This window comes from Rattus norvegicus, chromosome 10 (assembly GCF_021556685.1).
Source record: "Rattus norvegicus strain SHRSP/BbbUtx chromosome 10, alternate assembly SHRSP_T2T, whole genome shotgun sequence".
NCBI classification, from domain to species: Eukaryota; Metazoa; Chordata; class Mammalia; order Rodentia; family Muridae; genus Rattus; species Rattus norvegicus.
In genome coordinates, this window is record NC_141543.1 from 112,194,657 (window position 1) to 112,221,902 (window position 27,246).

The 27,246-nt window shown below is 49.2% G+C and overlaps 2 protein-coding genes and 1 pseudogene across 4 annotated transcripts; all 3 read right to left on the bottom strand.

Moving 5' to 3' along the window:
• Positions 1–668: 668 nt before the first annotated feature.
• Positions 669–12,175, bottom strand: P4hb (prolyl 4-hydroxylase subunit beta). The gene is given in 11 exon segments (NM_012998.2): positions 669–1,638; positions 2,616–2,702; positions 2,812–2,993; positions 3,117–3,237; positions 3,697–3,897; positions 4,126–4,251; positions 4,333–4,437; positions 8,193–8,330; positions 8,447–8,580; positions 10,735–10,941; positions 11,876–12,175. Coding segments are annotated over 11 exon segments (1,530 nt in total). The 5' UTR covers positions 12,027–12,175; the 3' UTR covers positions 669–1,560.
• Positions 12,176–15,602: 3,427 nt separating this feature from the next.
• On the bottom strand, positions 15,603–15,972 carry LOC148003216 (H/ACA ribonucleoprotein complex subunit 3 pseudogene; annotated as a pseudogene).
• Positions 15,973–18,114: 2,142 nt separating this feature from the next.
• On the bottom strand, positions 18,115–21,635 carry Arhgdia (Rho GDP dissociation inhibitor alpha). Of its 3 annotated transcripts, none has more exons than XM_087573338.1 (6): positions 21,078–21,635; positions 20,188–20,399; positions 19,974–20,057; positions 19,676–19,752; positions 19,533–19,596; positions 18,115–19,446 (listed from the first exon to the last, which is right to left on the bottom strand). In XM_087573338.1, the coding sequence occupies exons 2-6, from the start codon at positions 20,375–20,377 to the stop codon at positions 19,247–19,249; spliced, it is 615 nt and encodes a 204-aa protein (XP_087429464.1). In that variant the 5' UTR covers positions 20,378–20,399; positions 21,078–21,635; the 3' UTR covers positions 18,115–19,246. The 3 variants fall into 3 exon arrangements, with proteins under 3 accessions (XP_087429464.1, XP_087429463.1, NP_001007006.1); XM_087573337.1 differs by having other exon boundaries at positions 21,013–21,635; NM_001007005.1 differs by having other exon boundaries at positions 21,551–21,604.
• Between the last annotated feature and the right edge of the window lie 5,611 nt (positions 21,636–27,246).

The following is a 27,246-nucleotide window of genomic DNA, read 5'->3' on the forward strand; positions in this document are numbered from 1 at the left end:
TTTTTGAGGCAGGGTCTTGCAATGTTTGGAACTCACTGTGTAGTCAAGCCTGGCCTAAAATCACAGGCAGAGATCTACCTGCCTTTGCCTCCCGAGTGCTGGGACTAAGGGTATACACCACCATCCCCGGCCTATTTTTCTAAACTAGGGCTTCCAATCACCACTTTCCATGCTTCATCCTTTTAGTGCTTGTATTCCGTGTGTGTCGAAGGCTGGAGAGCTAGCTACACTTGCTGGTATGGCAGCGGACCTCAATTTATTTTTCAGTACCCATGTGATGGCTCACAAGGGCTGGGGGATCCAACACCATCTTCTGTGAGCACTGCATGCACATCAGAGCCAGACATGTTTACCACACACACATTGAAATAGGCTCAGCAGTAGGTGCCTTCACCCACTGAGCCACCTTGGCATCTCCTGCTTTCCTTTCCAAGGCATATTTGTGTGCATGTACATTAGGCCACATTGGTGTGGGTACCATTTTTTAGAGCTGCGTGTCTGGTCTTTGGATACTTACTTCTAGAGGGTACACCTTAAGACTTTAAATCCTGAATTTAAAGTTATTGTACAAGATATATGTATGACAGCATGCATGACAGATGCCCACTATCCATTTTGGTGGCAGAATTTCAGCTCAGCTCCCTTGGCTCAGAGATACAAAGCAGAGGTGACAATGGGTAGTAAAATTTCAACTTTATTTAGCCAATGTGTTCAATTCCAACATTATGGTTTAGAAATGCCTTGAGAATGGGCATTTCATTCAGCCCCAGTGTCCTTAGCTGACTCCCAGTCTGGGAATCAAGGGTCCCGGTTCTGCCTCACACAGGCCACATGCCATGCTGGAAGAGGATCCAGCAGCCAGAGTAATGTGCCCACAGCCGGCCGGCTGGTCGGTAGTTCTGGCTTAAGAAGAGTGAGAGCTGTCCAGGCCTGGCCTGAGCCTGGCAGCAAGCCACACTGTCTCTTTTCCACACGTGGGGACCCACCCTCTGACAGGATGCAGAAATCCCCAGGTTAAATGCAAACTACAAAAGCCATGCTGTCATGGCAACACTAGTACAAGGTGGAGAGAGAGAGAGCATACGACCCAGAACCATCGCCTCCTGCGCAGGGCAGGAAGGGGTCTCAGGGAGGTCTGCGTGGTGGAACAAGTACCTCGACATGGAGACATGTCAGGAAGATGAAACATCTCACAGACGAAATCTGAAGTGATAGCATAAACCTCTCTAACAGGAAAGACATTACCAGTGTGAAATCCCCAAATATGGTAGCAAGCACTTGGGACAAAATCCACGTACAAAAAAGTACACCACCAATTAAAACAAAACGTAGCCCTTCAAGATGGGCTGGCCTGGACAGAGATCCCTTTCCAAAATTGAAAAGCAAAAAAAGAAGAGACAGGTTTAAGTGTACGTGTGTCAGATGAGTGTGGCTTCAGAAAGATTCCCTGGGTTCTGATGGCGCTCCCTCCTGGGGTGAGGCTCAGGCTCCGGAGATGTGGGCTGCTGGGACATGGCCCACCGAGGTTTTGGGTTCAGGCGCCCAGATCTGGCTTCTGCACTACAGTTCATCCTTCACGGCTTTCTGATCGTCGTCTTCTTCCATATCTGGCTCTAAAGCTTCTTCTAGGTCGAGGTCCTGGATGCAGGAAAGGCCAGTTAAAGGACCAAACTGTGGCTGCCCTCAGTGAAACCGGCCCTCACACTAAACTGGTGGGTCATAAAGGACCTGGCCACCATCACCAGCAGTGGCTTGGTTGATGGAGGGTCTAAGTATGATAAGACATAAGGCTTCTGTGTATAGGGCATGTCTTCCAGTTAGGAACCCCAGCTAAACCTAACTTCCAACTGGGCATGGTTCTAGGAACCTACAGATCCCAGACCTGGCAGGGACAACAGGCCCAGCACAAGTTGAAGCTCAGTAGCTGTTGGTTACTTTCCCAGGCTGTGTGTGGAAGTGCCTGGCCACAGGACACAGCACTTACTCCATTCCCTGACAGATCTCTTGGGGCCAGTATACCTCTCGCTTCAGTAGGACTTCTAGGTGGTCCTCAAGGACACTTGCCTTCAAGTTCCACCCTATTAAATCCTGACCTGCCTTCTGCTTCCTCCATATTATCAACACCATGGTTAATGGTGGTTATAAGCTGACCTCTCTAGGTGCAGATCTACTGAAAGGCAGCCCATGTCCACCCTGCAGTCTAGGGCCATCAGCACTGCACACAGTAACTAATTAGTGTGTGATACCCTCAGAGCAAACAACAGACAATTGGCTAGAAGTTTAAGTACATGTTAGCAGAAATCAGCCGGGTAGTGGTGGTGTACAACTTTGATTCCAGCATTCAGGGGGTAGAAGCAGGTGGATCTCTCAATTTGAGGCCAGCCTGGTCTACAGAGTGAGTTCCAAGACAGCCAGGGCTACAGAGAAACCCCATAGGATGGCTTTGAAGCCCTGGCTGTTTTAAGTGGTGACTGTAGAGTACGTCTCTCAAACCAAAGGCAAAGTCTGGGGTGTTACAGCTGTGCCTGTTACATGGCCACCGAAGTCTCTATCAAAGCCCAAGCTTAGTACCTCCACAAGGACCCGAGCGGCCACACTCAGCTGGCCACACTCACGTCATTGTCCCCCGCTCCATCCTGGCCACCGCTCTCCAAGAATTTCTTAAAACCATCTAGTGTCCGCTCACCGTTGTAATCAATGACCTGCAGGAAGTGAGTGAAAAGGGTTGAACTGGGCCCAGCAGTGCCTGCTGCACACGGCAGGAATGTCTGAAGGGCTGCCTGCCCCTCGGCCCAGCAGGGAGGGACTTACCGTTCTGTCTGCACTTGCTGGGAAGAACTTGAGTGTGGGAAAGCTGTGCACCTTCACAGCTTCCACCTCATTGGCTGTTGAGTCCATCTTAGCGATGACGATATTCTCATGGTCTTTGTATGTCTCTCCCAGTTTATCCCAAATCGGGGCTAGCTGCTTGCAGTGACCACACCAGGGAGCATCTGAAAGAGAGCAGTACTGAGGACCCATCCTGGACAGAGCTTACCTACAGACGTTTGTGTCAGGTGCTATCATTTCCAAGCCCACCACAGGACCAAGCTGGGAACCCAGAGATCCTCACTTACAGAATTCAACAAACACGTTCTTTTTCTCATCAAAAGCAACCTCCTCAAAGTTTTTCCCAACTAGCACTTTCACTGGCTGCTTGTCCCAGTCTTCAGGCAGTTCCTGGCTCATCAGGTGGGGCTAGAATAGAGAGAGAGAGAGAGAGAGAGAGAGAGAGAGAGAGAGAGAGAACAAGGACGAACAGTCAGGTACGACATTGCCCCACACATCAATCCTGGCATAGCTGAGACATACTGTCCTCCACAAACCAGAGCTGACGTTGCCAGGAATCTGGTAAGAGAAGGTTGAGCCTTCAAGGCAGACCAACTAAGATACAGATCAAGTGTCCTAGTAGCCATGAAGCTACCTACCTCAGAGCATGGCTATACAAGGGGGAGTCCGTCTATGGTTCCCTCCCCCGACCCTGGTATAGAGTAAGAACAGAGACCTCAAAGCAGCAGAGGCTGTGCTAAGGACCTTGTGCTAACACCTTCGGAATTTGAAGGAGATACTACAGGAAGCACAGGACACTGGATGCCATGGATAGAACCTATTCTGCAAGCCTAACTGTGTTACCACAACCCAGGTCCAACTCCACACCTTGATCTTGCCCTCCAGGAAGTGGTGGCAAAATTGTGTGATCTTCTCAGCTGTCAGCTCGTCTGACTCCGGTTTGTACTTGGTCATCTCTTCCTCCAGGGTAATAAGCCGCACAGCTGGACATTCCTCCTTCTTCAGGCCAAAGAACTCAAGTATGCGCTGGTTGTCAGTGTGGTCACTATCGATGAAGATGAACAGGATCTTGGGGGAGAAAACACACATTCAGACAAAATTCTAGATATATGATCACATCTTGAAACAGCTTTGGATATCTTGAGTCTAGGGCTGGTTAATTAGAGCAACAACATTTGCTAGCCAACAAGGCTGGCCCAGTAGACATCTATAACGCAGATCTGAGTGGGTAGCACTACAGAGGCCCAGCAGACCTCTAGCACTGGTAGCAGAACCCAATGTTCTGAGGTAGCCCACCTTGCCCTTAAAGCCCTCGGCCGCTTTCTTAAAGTTGCTCAATTTGCCATCGTAGTCAGACACACTCTTGGGCAGGAACAGCAGAATATGTGTCTTGATTTCACCTCCGAAAATCTTTGGAGCTGTCTGTGGAACAAGTAGCAGTTACTGGGTCAGTTCTTACTCCCAGTGGCCCGAGCCCCTACCACTCTACCTCAGAGGCCCCACCTGTTCAGTGAACTCGATGACCAAAGGCAGCTGGTTGTGCTTGATGAAGTCTAACAGCTTCTCCTTGGTGATCTCACCTTCAAAATTGTTGCGGCCTTCATCAAACTATGGACAGAAAGGGGGCTGTGAGCTTTGCATGGCCATTCAGCTTTAAAGGACAGACAATGACTGTCCCCCAACAGTCTAAACTGGACACAACCATCACCCTCTTCATAAGCTAGTGGCAGGTTCACACCTCATGCCTGGTGGTTCATGGTCCTTCTGCTGCTCTGACTGAACTGCACAGGCATGAGTGTGCCAGGCCAAAGCAACAGACATCACTACAGAGGCTTCATCTTCATGCTCTTACAGAGTAGAAATCTCCAGAGTTGAATGTTGAGAAGGTAGGCACTTGTTTGATAAAGCTACTTAGCAAAAAAACAAAGATGGCTGGAGATAGCTCCATGGATAAGAGCCCTGTCTGCTCTTCTAGAGGACCTGAGTTGGTGGCCAGCCTGGTCTACAGAGTGAGCTATAGGATAGCCAGGGCCACACAGAGAAACCCTGTCTCAAAAACATTAAGAACAAAAACTGGCTGATGACAATTCCTAACAGTGTAATACAATTAGTTGTTACATTGTATGCTTTAGGCAAAGACAAGGGGTAAATGCCTATTTCTGTTAGATACAGGTACAACTGTTGTTTTCCAAGCTCACACCTATGCAGGCTTGGCTGGCTTCAAAGGCCTACCACTCCATGCCCAGCCTTCTTGGTTTGTTGGAGGCTTTTTGTTTCTTGAGACAGGGTCTTATCCTGCATACCAAGCTAACCTCAAATTAGTAATCCTCCTGCCTCTGCATGTTGAGCAGTAGGATTACAGACACGTACCACCATATCTAGCTCACTCTAAACACTTCTGAGCCAAGACACTTGGATGCAAGGATGTGGGCGCTGACTGCTCATCTTTCTCACTGGCCACCCTCTACTCCACCTCCCCAAAGATCAGGAGGAGGCAGGAGCCAGAGAGAGTTTGCACTGCTCTTCCAGGAGATAGTGACGCTGTCAGCACCTTATCAGGCAGCTCATAGTTGCCTACAACTTTGGTACCAGGGGATCTAATGCCTCGTCTGTACTTGTGTGCACACAGCCATACAACAGATGAACAAATACACACATAAGTAAAAAGAAAAACAGACAAAAGAGGAGGGAGGGAGCAGGTGGTTGGGGTGGGGAGAACAGAAGCACTCATTTTAAACAGTCATAGAGGTTCTAGCCAGGAATGTGAAGCTAGGCTGAGCCCACTGTTCTCTTATATTCCATTTGAGCCTATAGGGTGTTTATCCATCTGGAAGATGAGTGAGCAGGGTCCCTCATGCTCTCTCCAGGTGTGACCACCACCCACACAGCTCCTCCTCTGGTGAGAGGGCCACATGCAAAACTGACTACCTGGTTTGGGCTGCTATCGTCATGGTGATATCGCCATACAGTATTCCTTCAGTCTACCATGGTAAAAACAGCTCTTGTTCAGTGAGGGCTGCTGCAATGAGGCCTGGCTTAAAGATCTCATCCAGATGCCATAACGGTCTCTGGTAGAAACAGCAGTCTCACCAGGTCATGACAGACAATACACAAGTGGCCTTGGCTGACTTCCCTGGTTCTACAGCTGTCCTCAACCCAGGTTGCATGTTATCCTCCAGGCACAACACGAAGTGCAGCAGCTGACCTCAGCCCAAGCTGGCTGGCTGGCCTCACTGGGGAACTTATCTGACCCTGCTAGTCTGCCTCAGAGAGCTCAAGAAAGAGTAGAGAGGAAACCCAGCTGACTTAGTGGCTGGAGCTCATATCCCAAAGGAAGGGGAACAATAGGAGGCCAAACTGAGCCAGACGGTAAGTTTGTAACTCACAAACAAACAAACAAACCCAAAACCACTGAATGTGTTTGTACACTCAGGAGAGGAAGATCAGAAATTCAAGTGGGGCAGCCTCAGCTACAGAGTTAAAAACTAGTCCAAGCTATACAACATCCAACCTAAGGGGAAAAAAAAGGGGGGGGGGGCCTCAGTGATTAAAAGGACTGGATGCTTTTACAGAGGACCAGAGGTCCAAGCTCCAGCACCTACATCACAGATCATAATTATCTGTAACTCCAGTCCCAGGGTAGTTAGTTAATGCCCTCTTTTGACCTCTGCAAGCATCAGGCATATCCATCCCTAAACACACAGCAGATCTGCACACACTTGACCTGAAGGCAAGAGCAATCAAGTTTCTTTTTTGTTGTTTTTTTGAGGCAGGGTTTTTCTTTATGACCCTGGCTATCATTGGAGCTCACAGAGGCCCACCTGATTCTGGAATTAAAGGTGTGTGATAATGTACCTGGCTTGAATGAAATTTTCTAAAATCTGAAAAAGCTTTTGCTGTCAAGACTCATCCAGAAACTTCTCACACCCTGTGTCAGACAAGATGCCTTAAAGCTTCTGGACAAGTGTACTGCAACTCTGTTCTCAGAGAGTATCCTCTGGCGGTAAAGACACCAGACAAGAGCACTGATACACGCTGAGGGGACCTTGTCTGAACTATTTTTCACCTTCAAATTATTTCAACCTCAAATTGGTGAAACCCTTTCAGAAGCAGGCAGGCAGGCAGGCAGACCACAATGTCAGGTGCTAGGCTCACATGGCTGCAGACCAGGCAGACCCTCGCACCTAGGCTTCATCTGTCCTCAACAGTTCACCCCACACCCCAGTTGGCTGACAGGACAGTCTCTAAGTACCCCTGTCCATCTGTTTTCTTTTTTCGACACGGGGTTTCTCTGTGTAGTCCTCCCCGACTGTCCTAGAACTAGTGCTGTAGGGCAGGCTGGCCTCCAATTCAGAGGTCTCCCTGCCTCTGCCTGGCCCTACTGCCCACACCACATCCTGATCTTGGTACAACTGGACTGCAAAACCGCGAGCAGGTATCACCCTGCCTCTCAAGACAAAGAGCCCACAGCCTCCAGTAACACCAAAGTCCGCTTGGTTCCTGTGACAGGAATACTTAGCAAGGACACACAGTGACTATAGAAGACTAGCAATGGGACTGAATTTACAGTTCAGGTGGGAGGCCTGCTGGGAATAAGGGTGGAGTACACAAGGGTCACACATCCAAAGGTTCTAGAGCTCTTGTCTAGGCTGAGGAAAAAGTCCTATCAATAGGTTCTCTGGCACTGTGGAAATAATTACTACCACTAGACTAGGAACTTAAAAATGGAGCGGTGGCTCAGTGGTTAAGAGTGATAGCTTTTGGGGTTGGGGATTTAGCTCAGTGGTAGAGCGCTTGCCTAGCGAGTGCAAGGCCCTGGGTTCGGTCCCCAGCTCCGAAAAAAAGAAAAAAAAAAAATGAGTAATAGCTTTTCTTCCAGAGGATCCCAGTCCAATCCCCACATCTACAAAGCAGCTCACAACGGTAACTGCAGTGCCAGGGGATACAGCACCCCCACGCAGATGCACATTTGAAAAAAAAAAAAAATTAAGGTCTGGTATGTGGCTCAGATCTGTAATTTCAGTACTTGAGAGATGGAGGAGATCTGTCATGAATTGAAGGTCACCCTGGGCTAGACAGTGAATTCAAGGCCACCCAGAACTACAGGGTAAGACCTATCTTGCCTTTACTACCACCTTGTACTGTTCAGGAGACTCAGAATGTCAGTGGTCAGGGAGGCTACTCCAAAGGTCACAGTGTGAAGTGGTTGCCATAGTACAACTCCAGAAAGACATAGCAGAGATCCTTGATCACTAAACATCCCGTCAGCCCCGCTTGGTCCTTCCCAATATAAGCAGGCAACACCGCCCCCTGCAGACCAACATCTGAACTGCCCTGGCCACAGCTCTCCAAGGGTCACTCACCTTCTTAAAGAGGACCACCCCATCCTTGTCCAGCTGGTACTTGGAAAACACATCGCTATTGGAAGTGATTCCAAAAGGTATGTCATCAACAGCCTCTGCTGCCAGCAAGAACTGCTTGGCGGAGTCTGACCCTGCGTCCTGGAAGAAGAAGGGAAACAGAGGTGGCCAATCCTGAGCAGTGCTCCTGAGAAACAGCAGGGACCCCTCCCTCTGTAAGGACAGCAGACAGACCAAGTGGAATTCTAAAGCTCTACCTTGAAGAAGCCGATGACCGTCACTTCGCTTGAGTCCACCAAGGACTCTGCAGCTGCAGTGTCAGACAGGGTTGTGGCTGCTGGGCCTGTGCGTTTCTTCAGCCAGTTCACAATGTCGTCAGCTTCCCTGCCAGCTACGCCCCAAACAAATGTAAGTTGCTGTCAAACAGGGTATCACCCATCCTGCCAGGCCATCTCTCTTCTGAGCTGTGCCCATGAGGCTCAAGACAGCCCAGCCTATTCCTAGAGCAAGATGTCCTCCTATAGAGAACTCCAGAAAAGTGCACACATCTGGAAACATGCCCTGCTCACTAGGCATTTCTCCCCAATCTTTCCAAATTTCCTTGAACACTAATGTTCATTCAGTTCAGGTACTCCTACAGTACACATACAAGGCTACGCCCCTAGAAATGTGGGGTTAGTCAACCTTAGTGCTAGCTCTATAGTCCCAAAACAGGACTGACTTGACTCTGACACCTCAGGTGGGCCAGGTGTTCCTGTCTGGAACTTGCCCTACCCACTTCCCTGGTGGATAAGAACTGGAAAAGTATTGTATGCTTGAGTGCTAGTCAAAGCAGACACAGTGAGGAGAAAGTGAGCCTGTTCCCTCCTTATGGGAGAGGCTGATAAAAGAGCCCTTCTCCTGGACTGGGCCATTTGGACTAATCAAGGTATGTCTAACATGCAATTTACCAAGATTCTGGTAACAGTTTGGTGACAAGAAACCGGTTTCCAAACAAGATATGGCTCACTCAGAAAACCCAGAGGCTAGCTGAACATCAAAGTAACTGATCAATTAAAAAAGTTTTTGAGTTGCTGGGATTAAAAAAGCATGCCACTACTACCTAGGTAGGAAAAAAAAACAAAACCTTTTTTTGCTGCTCTTCCTAAGAGGACCTGGGTTTGGTTATCAGCACCTACACTAGGTGGCCCACAACTGCCTATAACTTGAGTTCTAATGTATCCAACACATTCTTCTGGCAGAATACACAAGATAAATATACATGCTTCAGGTGTGCATGCATGCATGGGTGTATACACACATACGCGCGCACACACACGCGCACAAAACATCACTATACTCAGTTTACAAAGTGGTAGTGACTGTACTCAGGTCTTGATATATGCTAGGAAGTAGGCAAGTGCTCTACCTACCAAGTTCCATACTTTTCAGATGGGGTCTTACTCTGTAGACCTGGATGGCTTAGATCCCACACTGGGCTGGCCTCGAACTTGGAAGATACTCCTGCCTCTGCTTCCCAGGTGCTAGCCATATGCATAAGCCAATATATAGAGTTCTGGACAAAGAACCTTCCTTTTTTGTTTTTTTGGTTGTTGTTAATAGGGTTTTCTGTGTAGTTTTGGCTATCCTGAAACTTGATCTGTAGAGGAGGCTGGCCTTTAGAGTTCTGTTTCCCAAGTAATGGGACTAAAGGTGTGCACCATCACCGCCAACAGGAACTTTTTACTCCAAAAGTGGAGTCATGTAAAAAGGACCACAGAGAACCTAGGGAGGTGACTAGCTAACACTGAACATCACACTGCTGTTCAGATAAATATATATCTGACATATGTGTGTGTATCCGTGTGTATGCACGTATGTATGTATATGTTGCTCTGTAGACTAGGCTAGCCTCTGTAGAGACCTACCAGTCCCTGCCTTCCAAATGCGGGATTAAAGGTTTGTGCCACCACACTCAGCTGAGACGCAAGTCTTTTGCTAGTAGTAACTAACTGAACTGCCTATATCAAGGTCCAGCCTCCACGAAAGTTCCTTTAGCAGTGGCTTGGTGATGGATGGAAGCTTGGATTTGCATTCGGTCACCAGCTACTAGAATGTTCTAACTATGAAAGGGTCCCTAAGGGAAAGGTGCAGTGAGAAATCACGAATGCTTGGCCAGGTGCTGACACACTGTGAGTGACAGTTACAAAGCGTCACCCAAGTGTCACGCCTACACTCTCTGGAAGCATTGCATTCCTGAAGAACCAATAGTTCAAAGCCCCGTGTGTTCAGTGGAGCTCTTGCCTCCTCCTCCTCCTCATTGGTCAATCACCAGATAAGCCTCAGGCAGCGGGCTACTCAGGAGGTCATCACAGCTGTGACACTTCCTGTGAATACTCCAAAGGGGGAACTTTCTCCACATAGCTCTGAGATGCAAGAGTTGGTATAGGACCCACTTGAGAGAAGGCTCTCTCTAAGCCTCTGAGAAGGTTCCTACTTCTAAGACTTACTTTCTGGTTTTGCTCCCAAAGCCTACAGCCATTAGAGGGTAGTGCTAGGGTCACACCTGTATATTCCTTTGGGGAGGCTGTGTCTCCATTCTTGAAGAACTTGATTGTGGGGTAGCCACGGACACCATACTGCTGGGCCAGGTCAGACTCTTCTGTGGCGTCCACCTTTGCTAGTCGGATCTCAGAGCCTTCTGCCTTCAGTTTTGCAGCAGCTTTGGCATACTCTGGGGCCAGTGCTTTGCAGTGGCCACACCATGGGGCATCTGTAAAAGAAACCAGGACACTGGAAGGCAGTCCTCCATCCAGGTCTATTTCTTCCCTTTGTACTTCCTTTCATAAAAACCTTATCAGCACACCAAGATAACCCCTCTTAACGAATATAGGAGACTGTGCTGATAGCTGGTGCTCTTGGGCAATATCAGGACAGAGGCCACAAGTGACAAACCAACCCCAATCCCTACTTTGCCCTGTGACCACCAGCACTGCAAAATAATCCTGACTTGTAACTTCCTACTGCCCCAAGCAATCAGGGTCAGTGTATCTTTAGGATTTACCACTCAGAATCTAGGAAAAGTTTAACAGTTGCTGGCCCAGCACTATACCTAGCAAGAACATGCCCAGATGCTGATCCAAAGCTGTTCTTTCTAGTGTGGGAATGTGACAATCTGTCAAGTAGCCTGGCAGCTGCATTGGGACTCACACTCTTGTAAGTAGAAGTAAAGGCTTAGGATCTGGCTGGCTTCCCGGCGAGGAGAATACGCCAGGTAACAGGTAGAGTGGACATAGTATATAGGGTTGGATCTACTCTATCGGAATTGCTAACTGCTCACACAGCCCATCCTGTTTTCCCCGGCTAACAGAAGGTTCTGGCCATGTGGAAGTAGTGCACAAAGACACCTTCTTGATTCTCAGCCCTGCAGTCACCCTCAAGGAGTCCTTACTACAACGACTTCCACTTGGGTAGGAAGGATGCTCTTGGGAAAACTGGGAACAGCGAAGCTGACAGTAGGTGTTACCCGCGAGGTGCAGCTCCGGGACCAGCCAGCCCGTGCTCCAAGGGGCAAACTGAGGGCTACGGGCCACCGTACTCAAGAGGGGCTGGCCACGCAGGACAGGGCTGGGTGCCGCCGAGGGCGGCCCTTAGTAATCTGTGGACAAGGGGCCCTCCCCGCCCGGCCTGGCCCGCGGCGCACTCACAGAACTCCACCAGCAGGTAGTTGTGCGCCGCCAGCGCCTCTGCGAAGTTGCTCTTCTTCAGCACCAGGACGTTGTCCTCCTCCTCCAGAGCGTCGGCGCCCACCCTAGCCGCCCAGGCCAGGGCCAGGCACAGCAAAGCACGGCTCAGCATGTCGGACGTCGGCAGCGGGCGGGGCAGCTAGGTTGGCGCCGCCGGGACAGCCAAGGCGACGAGAGCGCGCGTCGGTCCAGACCTCGCCTTTATAAATCCTGGGTCGGGGACGCGCCCACGCCTCCCCCTTACTGCGCGCGTCACCTGCCGTGCGCATGCGCCCTGCAGCGCCCTTCGATTGGCCGAGGAGCTAAGAGACCCGCCCTCGCCGTGCGAGGACTGGACACCCAGTCAAGGCTGGGCCACGAAATGGGAAAAGACCCGGAGGCCTTTCAGTTCTTGCCTCGGATTGGCCACAGTGCGCGCGCGCGCGCACAAACTCTACGTTCCCCTGCCTCTGATTCGCTGGCGGAGGCGAACTTTCTCTTTCTGGACTTCTGACTGGCGACTTTTCCCACGCCTTTCACACGTCCGGAATGGCAGATGCTTTCCGCTGCCCGGCCGTGTGGCTCCTGATTGGCCGAGAGGTGCGCGTACCCAGCGCGATTCTCCGTCGAACGTGGCAGTGGGAGGAGTCCCGGGCCTTTGGGCGGAGCTACGCCTGCGCTTCCGAAGCCCCTCGTGTTGCATTCTGACTGGACCGCGTTTCTGTACTGGGACCGCCCCCAAGTCGCCGCCAGGAAGTCAGGGGAGGCCATTTCCGGTGCGCGTGCAGCTCGTGCAGCCCCTGCCCAGGTCCTGGGCGATGTTCCCCCAGGGTTCAGGAGTCTGTGCTTTGCCCGACTGCGTCAGCTGTCACCAGTTAGCGGGCCTCGCAGTTGCAGCCAGGGGTCTCCACAGGCTGCGGGCACGTTTCTCCCATTTCGACCCTTGGTTATCCGAGGCTCTAGTTTACCGGAATGGGGTGCCCAAGACTTCTGCGGAAACCCGCTGGGGAAGTGGAGAAAGCAGTTTGTCATCGACTTTATTGACTACATGTTGAAATGGCACTTATGTTCGTTTGGTCGAATAATAATAAAGTTTGGCTTCTGTAAGTCAGCCTTTATATTACGTAGGAGATTCACATTTTATCTCGGTTGGACCTCCTTTTCCAGATTCACCATCTACATTGTGTCTCAATCCCGAAGTGACTTGGAACTCACTACGTAAGCTGGCCTCGAATTTGAAATTCTTCAAGATCTCCCCCAACCTTTTGGGTGCTGTGGTTACAGCTATGAGCAATCCCTGACAAAGGTCCATCCTTTACTGCTCAATGACTGATATCCGACCTGCTCTCCACCCCCACCCGAGAGCGCTTGGCTCACTCATTCTAGCAGCCTCCTCTTTTTTCACTTCCCACCACAAACACTATCCTGATAGTCAAGGGTCATTAGAAAAGGAAAACACTCAAATATTAAGTGTATACAATGACTAATAATATACTGCTCTCAGAAATGGTAAAAGCAGAAATATGGTATATGGTTTTGTATTTTGATAGTTTTTTGTTGTTTTAGTTTTTTCAAAGCAGGGCTTCCCTGTGTAGCGCTGGAACTCACTCAATAGACACCAGCCTGGCCTCGAACTCAGAGATCCATTTACCTCTGCCTCCTTGAGTGCTGGGATCAAAGGTGTGTGCCACCACTGCCTGGCTGTAGCTTCTTGTAAGGACATGTGTCACAGTTCCTACATGGATCTTCCCTTACCTATGAGTTTGTTGAAGACCAAGTCCTCTGGGCCCCAACCCCATTTAATGTAGGAAGAGTGACAGTCAGATACTGGTTGTGCTCACTGGAAAACTTTCACGTGTATACAGTATGACTTTACAGGTTAAAGAGGGCTATGAATGAATCTGTCCTGGAAGAGTACCTAGTTCGGCAGCAGCTTGGCTAGGTGCTTGGTCTTTTCTCTGCCTATCTGAAGTGCCAGTACACATTTCCTGCACTTAGAAATGATGGAAATTGCTTCATATCTGCTGCTGCCTCCTATTGTTCTTGTAGTTACCTTGAGTTGTTTTAGAAACCATTATTTGGAGCCAGAAATAAAAGCCAGGCAATGATGGCACAAATCTTTAATCCCAGTAATCAGGAGGTAGAAAAAGTTGGATTTGTGTGTGGCCACCCTGGTCTACAGAGCAAGTTCCAGGACAGCCAGGATTGCACAGAGAAACCCTTGCCTCAAAAAAGTAGGGGGTGGGGAGGGGAGGAAGGGAGAGAGAGAGAGGTTTAGAAAGTTGTCTGGTGAGGTTGGGGATTTAGCTCAGTGGTAGAGCGCTTGCCTAGCAAGCACTAGGCCCTGGGTTCGGTCCCCAGCTCCGAAAAAAAAGAAAAAAAAAAAAAAAAAGAAAGTTGGCTGGTGGGCTGGAGAGGGCTCAGGAGTTAAGAGCAATGACTGCTCTTCCAGAGGTCCTGAGTTCAATTCCCAGCAACCACATGGTGACTCACAACCATTTGTAACAGAGATCTAATACCCTGTTCTGGTGTGTCTGAAGACAGCTATAGTGTATTCTTATAAATAAAATAAATAAATCTTTAAAAAAGAAAAGAAAGGGGGTTGGGGATTTAGCTCAGTGGTAGAGCGCTTGCCTAGCAAGCGCAAGGCCCTGGGTTCAGTCCCCAGCTCCGAAAAAGAAAAAAAAGAAAAGAAAGTTGGCTGGTATAGCAGCATTCCCTTATAATCCCAGTACTTTAGAAAAGCAGGTGGATTAATTCTCTCTGTCTTGTTTTTGAGACAGTCTCCCCTACCTCTCTTCTCTGTAGCCCTATATTGTCTTGAAACTCACTGTATAGACCAGCCTGGCCTCAAACTTTCAGCAACCATACTGCCTCTACCTCCTAAATCACTGGAATTACAGGTATGTTCCACTATACCTGGTGACTACCAGGAGCTACTTGAGACCTTTTCTCAAAAAAATAAATAAATAAATAAAAATTATTTTCAGGATTTTGGTACTAAACGCTAGGGTGGGATTTTTTTTTTTTTTTTTTTTTTTTTTTTTTTGGTTCTTTTTTTCGGAGCTGGGGACCGAACCCAGGGCCTTGCGCTTCCTAGGCAAGCGCTCTGCCACTGAGCCAAATACCCAACCCCAGGGTGGGATGTTTTAATAGTGGGTGTTGAATATGATAGTTTAAAGACAACTTGCCTTCAGAACCAGAAGTGACTCTCAGCTTGTCTCTGGGCTGCCAGTGTCAGACACAGGATGGATAAAGCTCTCAGTACAGGCAGCTGCCCCATATCCAGATAACAGAGTAGGGCTGCTGACATTGTATGAACAGAAGGGGCAGCGCTGAGGTGCTCCTGATGATCACAGAATCTTGGACTAATGAAGGTCTGCAAATGTCTATCTCTGCACTGGCCTTCTACACAGCCAACAGTCCCTCCTGCATTGTGAGTTCTGTTTTTTTTTTTTTTGTTTGTTTGTTTGTTTTTTAAGTCATTGTATCTTTAATAACCGGGCAGTAAATCAAAACATGGAAAAATATTGTTCCTTTTACGGGCGTTGCCCATCACTACAGACTTTAGTGAGTGAGAGGGGATTCTAAACAGCATGGGAAAGGTTCCAGGCTCACGGATTGAGGCGTTTGGTTGCTGATAATCGGCCGGGGGATGAGGAGCACAAGAGATTAACAAGCCGGGGTTGGGGATTTGGCTCAGTGGTAGAGCGCTTGCCTAGGAAGCGCAAGGTCCTGGGTTTGATCCCCAGCCCCGGAAAAAAAGAAAAAAAAAAAAGAGAGAGAGATTAACAAGCCCCCAGAGAACAGGCCAGCGGTTGCTGGGTCATGAGCACCTTGAAGCGTTTTTTGATGGTGATTCAGTGTCTTGAGTATTTGTCATCTGGGGAGAACTGAGCAGGATGGGCAGAGCAAGTCTGTTGTCCCATGGGGTCAAATTTCTTTAGAGTATAGATGCGATCGCCCTGCTTGTTGAGGTAATACTGGAGAAACATGGACTGCCCTCAGCAGAAAACATGCCAGTAGCCATTGTGAGTTCAGAGGGAGGCCTGAAATTCTTGGGCCCTCTGGGTTTGTTGAGTGGCCAGATCATGTACGGGTAGTTATGTCCCAACTTGAGAATGCAGGTCAGATTATCTGAACAATCTACACGGCCTTGAGAGCCAAGCTGGTAACTTAGTTCTGTTTCCCAAGGCCTGCCTTATGTCTTCGAAGAGCAGCTGCCATCGCTGAAGAGGTGTTAGTTTGGATACCCTGTATCAAGGTCCTGTAAGACCCACACTGGCTATTGCATTTTCCTAGCCATTGGAAATGCATCGAAATATCCTTCAGTAAGGAGTCTTACTTAGAGAAGGTGTCTGTCGAGGTTGAGTTATTGGTGGTTTTGATTATTACTATTAGTTCTCAGAACCAAGCAACTCTTTTTCACCTGGCTGGCTTGTCAGGTATCCAGTAGGGTAGGAAGCAGATTGATTACAAGACCGGTTGGAGAGTGAATCGAAAGCGCTGATGACAGCAAAGTGAGAGGCAGGGGAATGGTGTACATGGCCATGGGTATAGCAACTTTTGATTGGTACAGATTGTTCTGGGCATGGAGAAAGGTCTTGTTAAGTCACGGTAGCTGATGGACCTATAAACACCATGGAAGCTGACTGCTCATCCACTGGTACTACCTCCAACCCATCACTTTCCTCAGGAAAGGAGGACTGTCTGGAGCTAGTTGAAGAGATAGAAGCCTGGGAATTTCTGGGAGTCCTAGGCAGAGGGAAGTTGTTGGGGAGGATGCCTGGCTCCTGAGGAAAAAGGGATGGGCCTTGGAACACACCACAGAAGCAGGTTAGTGAGCTAGGGAGGCTCTGGTTAGACTTGGGACCTAGGAAACACATCACAAACTTTATGAGGCCACCCTGAGTTAACCTGCACTGGGAGGAGCCAGAGCAAAGTCCTAGTTGTTGGCACTATGCTTGTACACTTGGAACTTAGGGTCTGAGTTCACACACTTACCTGTCTAGAACAAACCCAAAGTTGTAAGATTATGTATCTTGGTTCAATGCAAGCTTCAGAAGCTCATATTTGATAAAGCAGCATTGCTGAGAGCAAGTGATAAAAATTTTAAGGATGAGCTAGGAGACTGGTTGGCCCTGCAAAGTCTGGAGAAAAGGCCTCACCCTGCTCAGGCCTGCCTGGCTGCTGGGGCCAGGAAGAGTTCTAGGAGAGGATTGGATCAGCAATTTGGCTGCCTAGTACAAGGAGCTGCTGTTATCAGGTTAGTGGCCTGCAGAATGCTGGTTTTGGGGTCTGCTATTCTTTGGTTCCAATGAACCTAGTCAAGATGGTGGATGTGCCCCGAATTATGGTCAGCTGTCAGCAACAAGATAAAAAGACATCCTTTCCCCCCACCCCCAGTAAAGGTTCATCCCACTATTCGACACTGTGGACCCCAAGCCAAGATTGGCAGGGTTCCAGAAGTAGACGATCACTACTAGCTGCAGGAAGGGTACAACCACTTTTCTAAACGGCTTAGTCAGGGTGGCTTCTCAGAGCTAGTAAAAGGCTGAAAAAGGGAGCTTTTGCACTGACTCCTGTAAAGGTAGGGTGGGGCTTTGAGGTTACTAGGTGCCTTTGGGTGTGCTCTGAGACAAGCAATCCTGCCTCCCTGTGGTCACTACAGAGAGCTACACAGGAGCCCTGGTTAAGGCTTCATAGTTCAGTGGTCCTGCCATCTCTACCTAGGCTCATAGGTGGTGGAGAGAGCACTGTACTAGAGACATGCAGAGAGGCTTCCTTGGCACTGGTTTCCTGTTCCAGCCAGCCTCGCTAACAGACCACCTGGTTGACCTGCACATGCAAGGTATGCAGAGGCAGATCAGTTTTTCAAGGGTCTTGATCTTCTAGCAGGGCTTGTTAGGTAGACATTTCCTTTGAAATGACCCAAATGAACCCATCCACGGGTGGTGTGCAGGGCTCCACACTGAGGGCAAGTCTCTGCCAGATAATTTAGTTATCCCTCTATGCCCAGGGGCAACACTGTGACCCATAGGTCTGAGGTTTGTTTTATATGCACATCTCAACAGAAGCCAGTAGCAAGATGAAACAGGGCTGTCAGCAGCAGACAACCTCGTAGCTAGGACATATGACTTGAGGACTCACTCCATCCTCCATTGGATTCTTGCCATTCCCTGGAACAACCCAACACAAGTAGCATAGACCACACCATCCCAGACTCCTTCAGGGGTGTTTATTTCCCAGTCAGAAGAGAAGCAGGGACAGGCTCCTCTGCCTGTTGAGGCTGGGCCTGGCAGACACCACACAGGGACTGGGGATAGGGAGGGGAGGCACAGGAGACAGCTCCCAACTGCGTGAACTTGGTCCCACGTTTGTCCTGGTTGGGTCCAGGGAGGGCCTGCCCAGGGATGGTGGCACCAAGAACCAGGGCAGAGGCATCAGGCCAGCTGGCCCAAATGGAGGCAATAAATACTGACAGGCCAGGCACGAGGTTCAGGCCACAGGGCCCAGGTGAGACAAGTAAGGCTCGGCTGGCTTTGTCCCTCAGGGGCTGTCTGTGGGGACAGGGGCTCTGAGTACTGCCTACAAGGGACAGAGAAGGCAGAGGAATGAGGCACCCTACCCTGCCTCCTAGATGGGGCTGGAGGCATTGAGTTTTGGCAATTGACCCTCCCCTAGCTACTGGTGCCACCCCCAACCCTGGCCACGGGGAGGGGAAGAGCTGGCCAGGCCCGCAGGAAGCAACAGCAGCACACCCCAGGCCTCCTTTGGGTGGGTCACCAGGATGGGGATGGCAGACAAGGCAAGGACGGGGAGACCACATGCTCATGCAGACAGGGAGTTAAGAGTTAGCGACGGCCCCCAGTACACGTTCCACATGTTAAGGCATCATGGTTAGACAGTGACTGACAGTGATGGATGACCTGGCCATGGAGTGGTGGGGCTAGAGGACGACAGCCCAGCCCAGCCCCACACTGAGGGTTGCTCAGCTGGAACAGAGACAAGGTAGGCCGGGCAACCCAGACAGCGTCCTGTTCCATTCTAGAAGCCAGGGCCTGAGGAGGGGAAGACAGGGGGAACCTGGAGGGACACAGCAGATTGGAGGCCTGGGCTAGAACCCCTCCCCCACTGCACAGGCAGAAGCAGCAATGTGACACTAGAGACCACAGGGGCCTGCGGGCAGGAGGTGGAGGAGGGGCAGACAGAAGAGCTGACTGCCTGAGTGGACTAGGGAGGAATGGTGAGGGAGGTCCTGTCAGCACTTTGGTTTGGGGTGGGTAGGGGTTTAGGGAGGGGCATGTCGGTCCTTCTGTCTGTCCGTCGCCCTGCCCGCCTCCCAGCTGGAGCTCAGTCCTTCCATTCCTTTTTGATGGTGAGATTCCACTCCCAGGACAGGTGGTCAGTTTTGTCATCATCTGTGAAGCGGGACTTGATGTTGTAACTGCCCCGAGCAAGCATGCCTTTGGGGGCCTCTTCCATGGGTGTCAGGAACTCATACTCCTCAGCCCTTGGCCCATAGCTCCCGACCATGTAGTCAGTCTTGTCAACTGTGAGACAGGAAAGGCACAGTTACGGGTGATACAAGTCCCTCCAAGGCCCACTGGCTTCCCGCTCTATGGGCCCGCCCACTCACTTTTGACCCCTTTCCTGTATGTGTGCTGGATGTACTTCATGCCTGACACGATCTCTCTGTTCACCTGTTGGGACACAGAACCAGGGTCAGCTGGTTTCCCATTCTTGCTCCTCTGCCCCCCTTTCCCAAAGCCTTCTCCTTACCCGGAAAGAGATTTTTATCCGGTACTCCACACCTTCCTTCAACACAAATGACTGTTTCTTGAAGCTCTCCAGATCACCTGTATTGAGGAGGTGGCTCAGCTGGTTGCTTGAAAGGTTTTCCACCCTGCCCCCACACCCACTTTCCCTAGCTCCTTCCCTGACACAAAGCAGAGCCTTTGCAAGCCCTTAGCTGCACTTCCCCTCTGCTCCACCAGAGGGCATCAGTGCAGAAAATTATTTTTAGGGGTAGTGGCAAGATGCCAGCTGGCCCCACCCAGGGACTCTAATACCCACTCACCTGTCAGGTCCAGTTCCAGAGGGCCTGGGGCAGTGCTGCACACCAAGGTCAAGCGGGTCACAATGACGTTGGGGACATTGGGGTCTGCAGAGTGAGAGTTAAGAGTCAGAGTTCTGATCCTTAAGATTTTTTTTTTCAGCTCACTTCCTGGAAGAGTGGTATGGAAAGAAGGTGGCAACAGGGTCAGGTGGGATCCCTCCTTCAACCCACCTACCTGCAGAGACAGCTACTCGGCCCAGCAGGGCCTCCTTGTACTTTCGAAGGCTTTCATCATCCTTGTCCAGTTCCTGGATCTCCTGGATGCTCTTCTGGGCTGGAGGCTTGTAGTTCACAGAGTGCTCGTCTTCCTCATTCTCTGCAGCTATCTGAGCGAGCTGCTCAGCAGTGGGTTCCTGTTCTGCCATGCTCACCTCTAGTTTGGGACACCTGTGGGTGGGGCATGAGCAGGACTGTGACAGCCTGGAGGCATTCCACCCTAGGCAGACCCTGACACCTGCAGGGAAAGACACTGGGAACTTTTGAGAGAAGACAGGAGGAGGCTGCTGTCACTGCCGAACCCAGAGGTCCATTTGAGAGGGCTACACCCCAAGGAACGAAATGGGACCACAGCCTGTTCCTCAGAGAAGCAAAATATCTTTTCTCCCCAAGAAGAATAAGCCGCCTCCACAACAAACTGAACCGGCAGACACAACGCTAAATCCCTGGGGTCCTGCTGCTGTCCCTAGCTGCCCAGGCTCTCATCTTACTGGGTTGGGTCACGGAGGTAAGTTCTCCTACAGGGGGATGCTCTGTACCTTAGCCACGTGCAGGACAAGGGTCTGTTTGTTCCTTCCTGCCAATGGAATACTGTACTAAGCTAAACTATGTGATGATCGCTTAAATCCCAAGAGCCCAAAGGAGATCCTAAATATGCAGGTCTGTTCCCCCTAGTGAGGGTCTGAGTATGCAACTTGGGAGCAGGTACACCGCTTGCAGATAAATCTCAGGAACCTGTTTCTGGGCCCTGACCCTAAACCGTCAGTGGCGGTGGAGAACCAACCCGGACGGGAAGCGCCTAGATGCCGTTCAGTTCCGCAGATCCCCAAATGTCTTTCAGAAACCCACTGTAATGCCTGCAGGCGACGCGCAGCGGTCAGGGGGACAGCCCGGCCGTTGTCCCTCTGAGAGGTGTCGGGCAAAGAAACACATAAAGCAGCGGTCCGATACCGAGAGGCTGCAGACGACCCCGCCCGACGCCGCCAAGCGTGGCCGCCGGCGAAAGCATCAGGGCGCGGCCCGCACTTCCGTAGGGCCCGCAATCCGAGCGGGGCGGGGCCGCGCGGCGGGAGCTCCGGGCAAGGCCCCGCGCCGGACCCCGCCCGCGAGGCCGAGGGAGGGGGTCTCACTGGCACCGGGCGCGCAGGCCCTGGCAGCGGCGGCCCCTCAGGCAGGACCTATGCTGCCTCCCGGGCCCGCCCCGCCCGCCTCCATGACCGCGCCCCGCCCGCGAGCGCCGCAGTCGCCCGCGTCGCCGCACAAAGCCAACCCACTCCCCTCACGCGCCGCGCCGCACCGTGCCGCGCCACGCGCCCACTCACCGGAGGCTCGACCACCGCTCTCGCGCTCCCTCCCGCACCAAATGACGAACGTCGTCCGCCGCCCGCCGCTCGGACGGTCACTTCCGGGGTCACAAGACTTCCGCTCTCGCGGGCGGGGTCGCCTTGCGCATGCGCCGGCAGGGGGCGCGGGTCGGTGCCGTCGCCATTTTGCTGCGGGCCTCGTGGGCGCGTCTCGCGTGGGCGGGAGACCTCGCGCTTCTGTAGAATGTCTAGTACGAGTGTCTGTGAGACGAGAGTCTTCTCTTCCAGAGCAGGATCGCGCGGTCACTCTGGGGCTTCCAAGGTTCCCTGATGGTTGTGCCTTGCTCTTGTCCCATTGTCCTGGGAATCACCAGAACCACAGTCCTCGGATGCAGCAGTACCTTGTACCTATGCCGCCTGGCGCATTGCTTTGGGAACCATGTGCCCTCCAGAACCCCCGAATATTATGAGTTATTTGGTTTGTTTTTAGTTTCTATTTTGAGAAAGTTATTTTTGTTTTGTTTTGTAACAGTGTGGCTATCTTGGACCTCACTGTAGACCAGGCTAACCTCTAACCGAGATCCGCCTGCCTCTGCCTTCAGAATGCTGGGATTAAAAGTGTTAATCACTGGGGTTGGGGATTTAGCTCAGTGGTAGAGCGCTTGCCTAGGAAGCGCAAGGCCCTGGGTTCGGTCCCCAGCTCCGAAAAAAAAGAACCAAAAAAAAAAAAAAAAAGTGTTCATCACCACCACCAGGCATATTTCACAGCCTTAAGGCCAGGGCCTCTTTAATGGAGGGCCTGACTGGGGGACTTCCTGTGGTGTGCTTTTGCCAGCCACTTCAGTTCCTCCTGAGGATTCAGTTCCTGCTACTCCATGAGGGCACTCGATTGTGGCTTCTCCCGAATGTAACCTCAGACAGAGGGGAGGCAGAAATTTCTGTATTTTAATCCCACAAGAGCCATCACTTCTGGCCTGCTCTGCTGGCCACACCCGCCCTGGTAGTATCTCAGAAACAGCTGTTGGCTCCAATCATGAAGTTTAAAAGATGATATTAGGAATCAAATGGCCCTCACCATCCATCTTTAGTTATGGCCGTTTTTTTTTTTTTTTTTTTTTTTTTTTTTCCGGAGCTGGGGACCGAACCCAGGGCCTTGTGCTTTCTAGGCAAGCGCTCTACTACTGAGCTAAATCCCCAACCCCATGGCCGGTTATTTTATACAAGCACGCACGTATCCTCTGGCCACACATCAATCTGAAGCAAACCAAATGTCCATGTGTTTTTATATCTACGGAATATGGATCTGCTATCCCACCTCCAGGTGGCTGCTGTCCTATGGTGGCGAACTATTTTAAAACAAAACGCCCTCACCACTTGATTATTTCCACTCTTACTATATGGTGAATTTGGCTGGCCTTGAACCTACACACAGGTGTGCACAAGTGTGTTAGGCTAGCTTTTCAGGAGGCCCATGGTACTCCAACTGGATGAGCCTGCTTTATTGAGCTCTGTCCCACCCACAATTCCCTGGTTTGACGCTCCAAGCACAAATCTTCCAAAGCAGCGTTTTTATTTTATTTTATTTTTTTAAAGATTCATTTATTCATTTATTATATATAAGTACACTGTAGCTGTCTTTAGATACACCAGAAGAGGGCATCGGATCTCTTTACAGATGGTTGTGAGCCACCATGTGGTTGCTGGGAATTGAACTCAGGACCTCTGGAAGAGCAGTCGGTGCTCTTAACCGCTGAGCCATCTCTCCAGCCCGCGTTTTTATTTTTTAGATTTATTTTTATTTTATGTATATCAATGTTTTGCTTGGAAGTAGTCTCTGAACCACTTGTATGCAGTACCCTTAGAGGTCAGAAGAGGGCATTGGATCCTCTGACACTAGAGTTAGCATACTAGTGAGACCAGCACAGTAGTGGGTGCTGTACTAGGAATCAAACCTGAGACCTCTCTCAATGAGAAACCAGTGCTCTAAACTGCTGAGCCATCTCTTCAGGCTGCCCCATCCCCAAAGCTTTCATACTGTCTAGCCACAGTAATTGACATTTGAAAAAAAAAATCATTAAAAGTCCAGTCAGTATTTACCCTGATTATATTTTGAGAATTTTTTAAAAACCGTGGGCACTCTTTTTTTTTAAGTTTGTATAACAATTTGTAAAATTTGAGTGTTTAAATTGAGCCACAGACTGGAGACATGACTTAGCAGTTAAGAAAACTAACCGCTCTTCTTGAGGATGCAGATTCAATTTCCAGCACCTACATGGTGGCTCACACCTGTCTGAAACTCCAGTTCCAGGGCTTCTGATGCCCTTACACAGATATATATATATATACAGGCAAAACAACAATGAACATTAAATAAAAATAAAAAATAAATAAAATTTAAAGATAATAAGTTATATTAATATAATGCATTAATATAACGATAAAAATAAAATTAAAATATGTTGAGCCAGGTGATAGTTGCACACACTTTTGCTCCCAAACTTGGGAGGCAGAGGCAGGGGGATCTCTATGAGCTCACTAGCTCTCTATGAGTTTGACACCAGCTTGGTCTACTGGTCTATAGAGTAAGTTCCAAGACAGCCAAGGATACACACAAAAGACTTGTCTCTAAAAACAAATGTACACAGATGGATGGATGGATGGATGGATGGATGGATGGATGGATAGATAGATGGATAGATGGTGGATGGATAGATAGATAGATAGATAGATAGATAGATAGATGTTGGAGAGATAGCTCAGCAGTATAAAAAAATCACTTGCTACTATTGCAGAGAACCTGGGTTCAGTTTCCAACACCCACATGGCTGCTCTCAACCATCTGTAACTCCTTTTCAAGCCTCTTGCCCAATTCTGGTCATGGAAGGCAAAGCATTCACACGGTATACTTACATACATGCAGAATACACATAAAAATAAAATCTTTAGCTGGAAAGTGATGGTGCATGCCGGTGGATCTCTGAGTTAAAGGACAGCCTGGTCTTCATAGTGAGCTCAGGCCAGCCAGGGCTATGCAGATAAACCTTTTTTCTTTTTCTTCTTCTTCTTTTTTTTTTTTTTAAAGATTTATTTATTTACTATATGTAAGTACACTGTAGCTGTCTGCAGACACACCAGAAGAGGGCATTGGATGCCCATTACAGATGGTTGTGAGCCACCACGTGGTTGCTGGGAATTAAACTCAGGACCTCTGGAAGAGCGGTCAGTGCTCTTAACTCCTGAGCCATCTCCCCAGCCCAAATAAACCCTTTATCGAAAAACCAAAAGTAAAATAAAAAATAAATCTTTGAAAAACAAAACGAAAATGATAGTTTTCAGGCGCAGCTCTTTGGTACAGCACTTGCCAGCCACAAATTTCAAAACCAAACCAAGCCAAGTGAAATTGAATACATTGCAATTGGTCTGGGGTTTGCCCTTGTTAGTCCTACTGATCCAGGTGGTAGTGGCACACACTTTTGCTCCCAACACTTGGGAGGCAGAGGCAGAGGCTTTAACAAAACACCATAGACCAGTGGCTTACAAACAACTCTTTTATTTTATGTATATGAGTACACTGTAGCTATCTTTAGATACACCAGAAGAGGGCATCAGATCCTATTATGGATGGTTGTGAGCCACCATGTGGTTGCTGGGGATTGAACTCAGGACCCCTCTCAAAGAGCAGCCAGTGCTCTTAACTTCTGAGCCAACTCTCTAGCCCAAAAAAACTCTTTTTTAAAAGAAAAAAAATTATTTAATGTATACAAGTACACTGTAGCTGTCCTCAGACACACCAGAAGAGGGCATTGGATCCCATCACAGATGGTTGTGAGCCACCATGTGAGTACTGGGAACTGAACTCAGGACCTCTGGGAAAGAAGTCAGCACTCTTAACCACTGAGTCATCTCTCCCCTCCCCCCCTTTAAAAAAAGAACCTCTTATTTAGCATATGTTTGGAAGTTGAAAGTTCTCGATCAAGGCCCTTTTGAAAATAATATTCTTAGTCAACAAATCACCTCCAAATTGGCCCTACCTCCTATGCTATTATCTTGAGAATCTGGTTTTCCACCTATAAAGTTTGGGAGGATACAATTGAACCACAGATTGCTTCTTGAAACATTTTGTGAAAAGACTGGAGTCTCTTCTGGACAGTCCCCATGGCCAGGACAATGAAGTGTGTGTTGAACATTTTCTTTTATTAAGATGTATTTATTTATGTATTATATATAAGTACACTGTTTCTGTCTTCAGACACACCAGAAGAGGGCATCAGATGCCATTACAGATGGTTGTGATCCACCATGTGGTTGCTAGGATTTAAACTCAGGATCTCTGGAAGAGCAATCAGTGCTCCCAACCCCTGAGCCACGTTTCTACTGTGGTGTGACCCCTTTTTGAATGTGGCATGGTGCTCCCTTTAAATTTGTTTGTTGCTGTTTGGTTGGTTTTGGAGACAGGGTTTTCCTATATAGCCTCTGCTCCCTCTATAAAAGCAGGTTGGCCTTAAACTCAGAGATCTATCTGCAGGCCTCTATGCAGTCCTGGCTGTCTTGGAACTAGCTATGCAGAGCAGGCCGGCCTTGAACTCGGAGATCCTCCTGCTTTTGCTTCCTGAGTGCCAGGATATGAGATGTACATCACCACACCAGATTTTTAATTGTTATTTATGTGCATGTGTGGGTATGTGTGTGCACAGTGTATGTGTGTGCACCACAGTAACCGTGGAGGCAAGGAATAGACCACATGGAGCTGGAGTTACTGGCATTTATTGAGCCATGGGATATGGATGGCTGCTTGAAACTTACTTTGTTAGAAATATGAACCATTAAGCCTATCTCTACCATACCATCATGTTAGACTACCAAAAACATTTCACATGATAGAAATAAAAATACAGGTGCTTGCATATGCCTGTGATTCTAGCACATGGGATATGAGAAGGAGAGTCACGACTTCAAAGTCATCATCTTCAGCTACTCAGGGATACAATGAGAACTTGTCTCACATTCATCAAAATAAAGTTTACCATGGATGTAAAAGAGAAACATTTCCATTGTGGCTAACAGAATGGCTCCCTCGAATGAGCAGTGAGAATGGTCTGACTGCCATCAACAAGGTGGTGACCTGAGAACATACCGCCAGCACTGCATAAGTGCATCTGGGAAGTGGGCTTCAAGAAACACGTTTCTCGGTACAAAAAGAAATCTGGAAACTTGAAGGGAGGATATAAGAATTCAGATGAGTGTATTGAGTTGATGTAAGGGCCAAGGAAACAAGCAACATTCCCCTCATGGTGTTAGCAGTGAGCTGTCACTAAAGAAGCTCTATGCCTTCATAACCTGTGTCCCTGGAACCAAGTTAAAAAATCATACAGTCAATGTGGGTGGAAAGTAATGGTTGAAACTACCAAGAAAAATAGAGAAAAAATAAGATTTATCTCCTAGTGATGTTGATAGTTTTATTATCACATTAAATCCCTAGTGATGGAACTCAGGAGGTCAAAGCAGGCTGCTCTTCCAGACGACTGAGATTCAGTTCTCAACACATTCATGGCAGCTCACACCCGTTTCTAAATCCTGCTGTAGGGGATCCAACATTCTCTTTTGGCCTCCGGGGCTCTGCACATGTGTTAATATATGCAGGCAAAACACCCATATATACAATAAAAACAAATGAACCTTGAGCTCAAATCCCAAATATGGCTACACAAGTACAT

Excerpts from the sequence above, each read along its gene's own strand:
- Arhgdia (XM_087573338.1), bottom strand. The coding sequence starts at position 20,377 with ATGGCAGAACAGGAACCCACTGCTGAGCAGCTCGCTCAGATAGCTGCA. Across the intron at positions 19,753-19,973 it reads TCTGGAACTGGACCTGACAG|GTGATCTGGAGAGCTTCAAG; the intron begins GTGAGTGGGTAT and ends TCCTCAATACAG. Across the intron at positions 19,597-19,675 it reads GGATAAAAATCTCTTTCCGG|GTGAACAGAGAGATCGTGTC; the intron begins GTAAGGAGAAGG and ends GTGTCCCAACAG.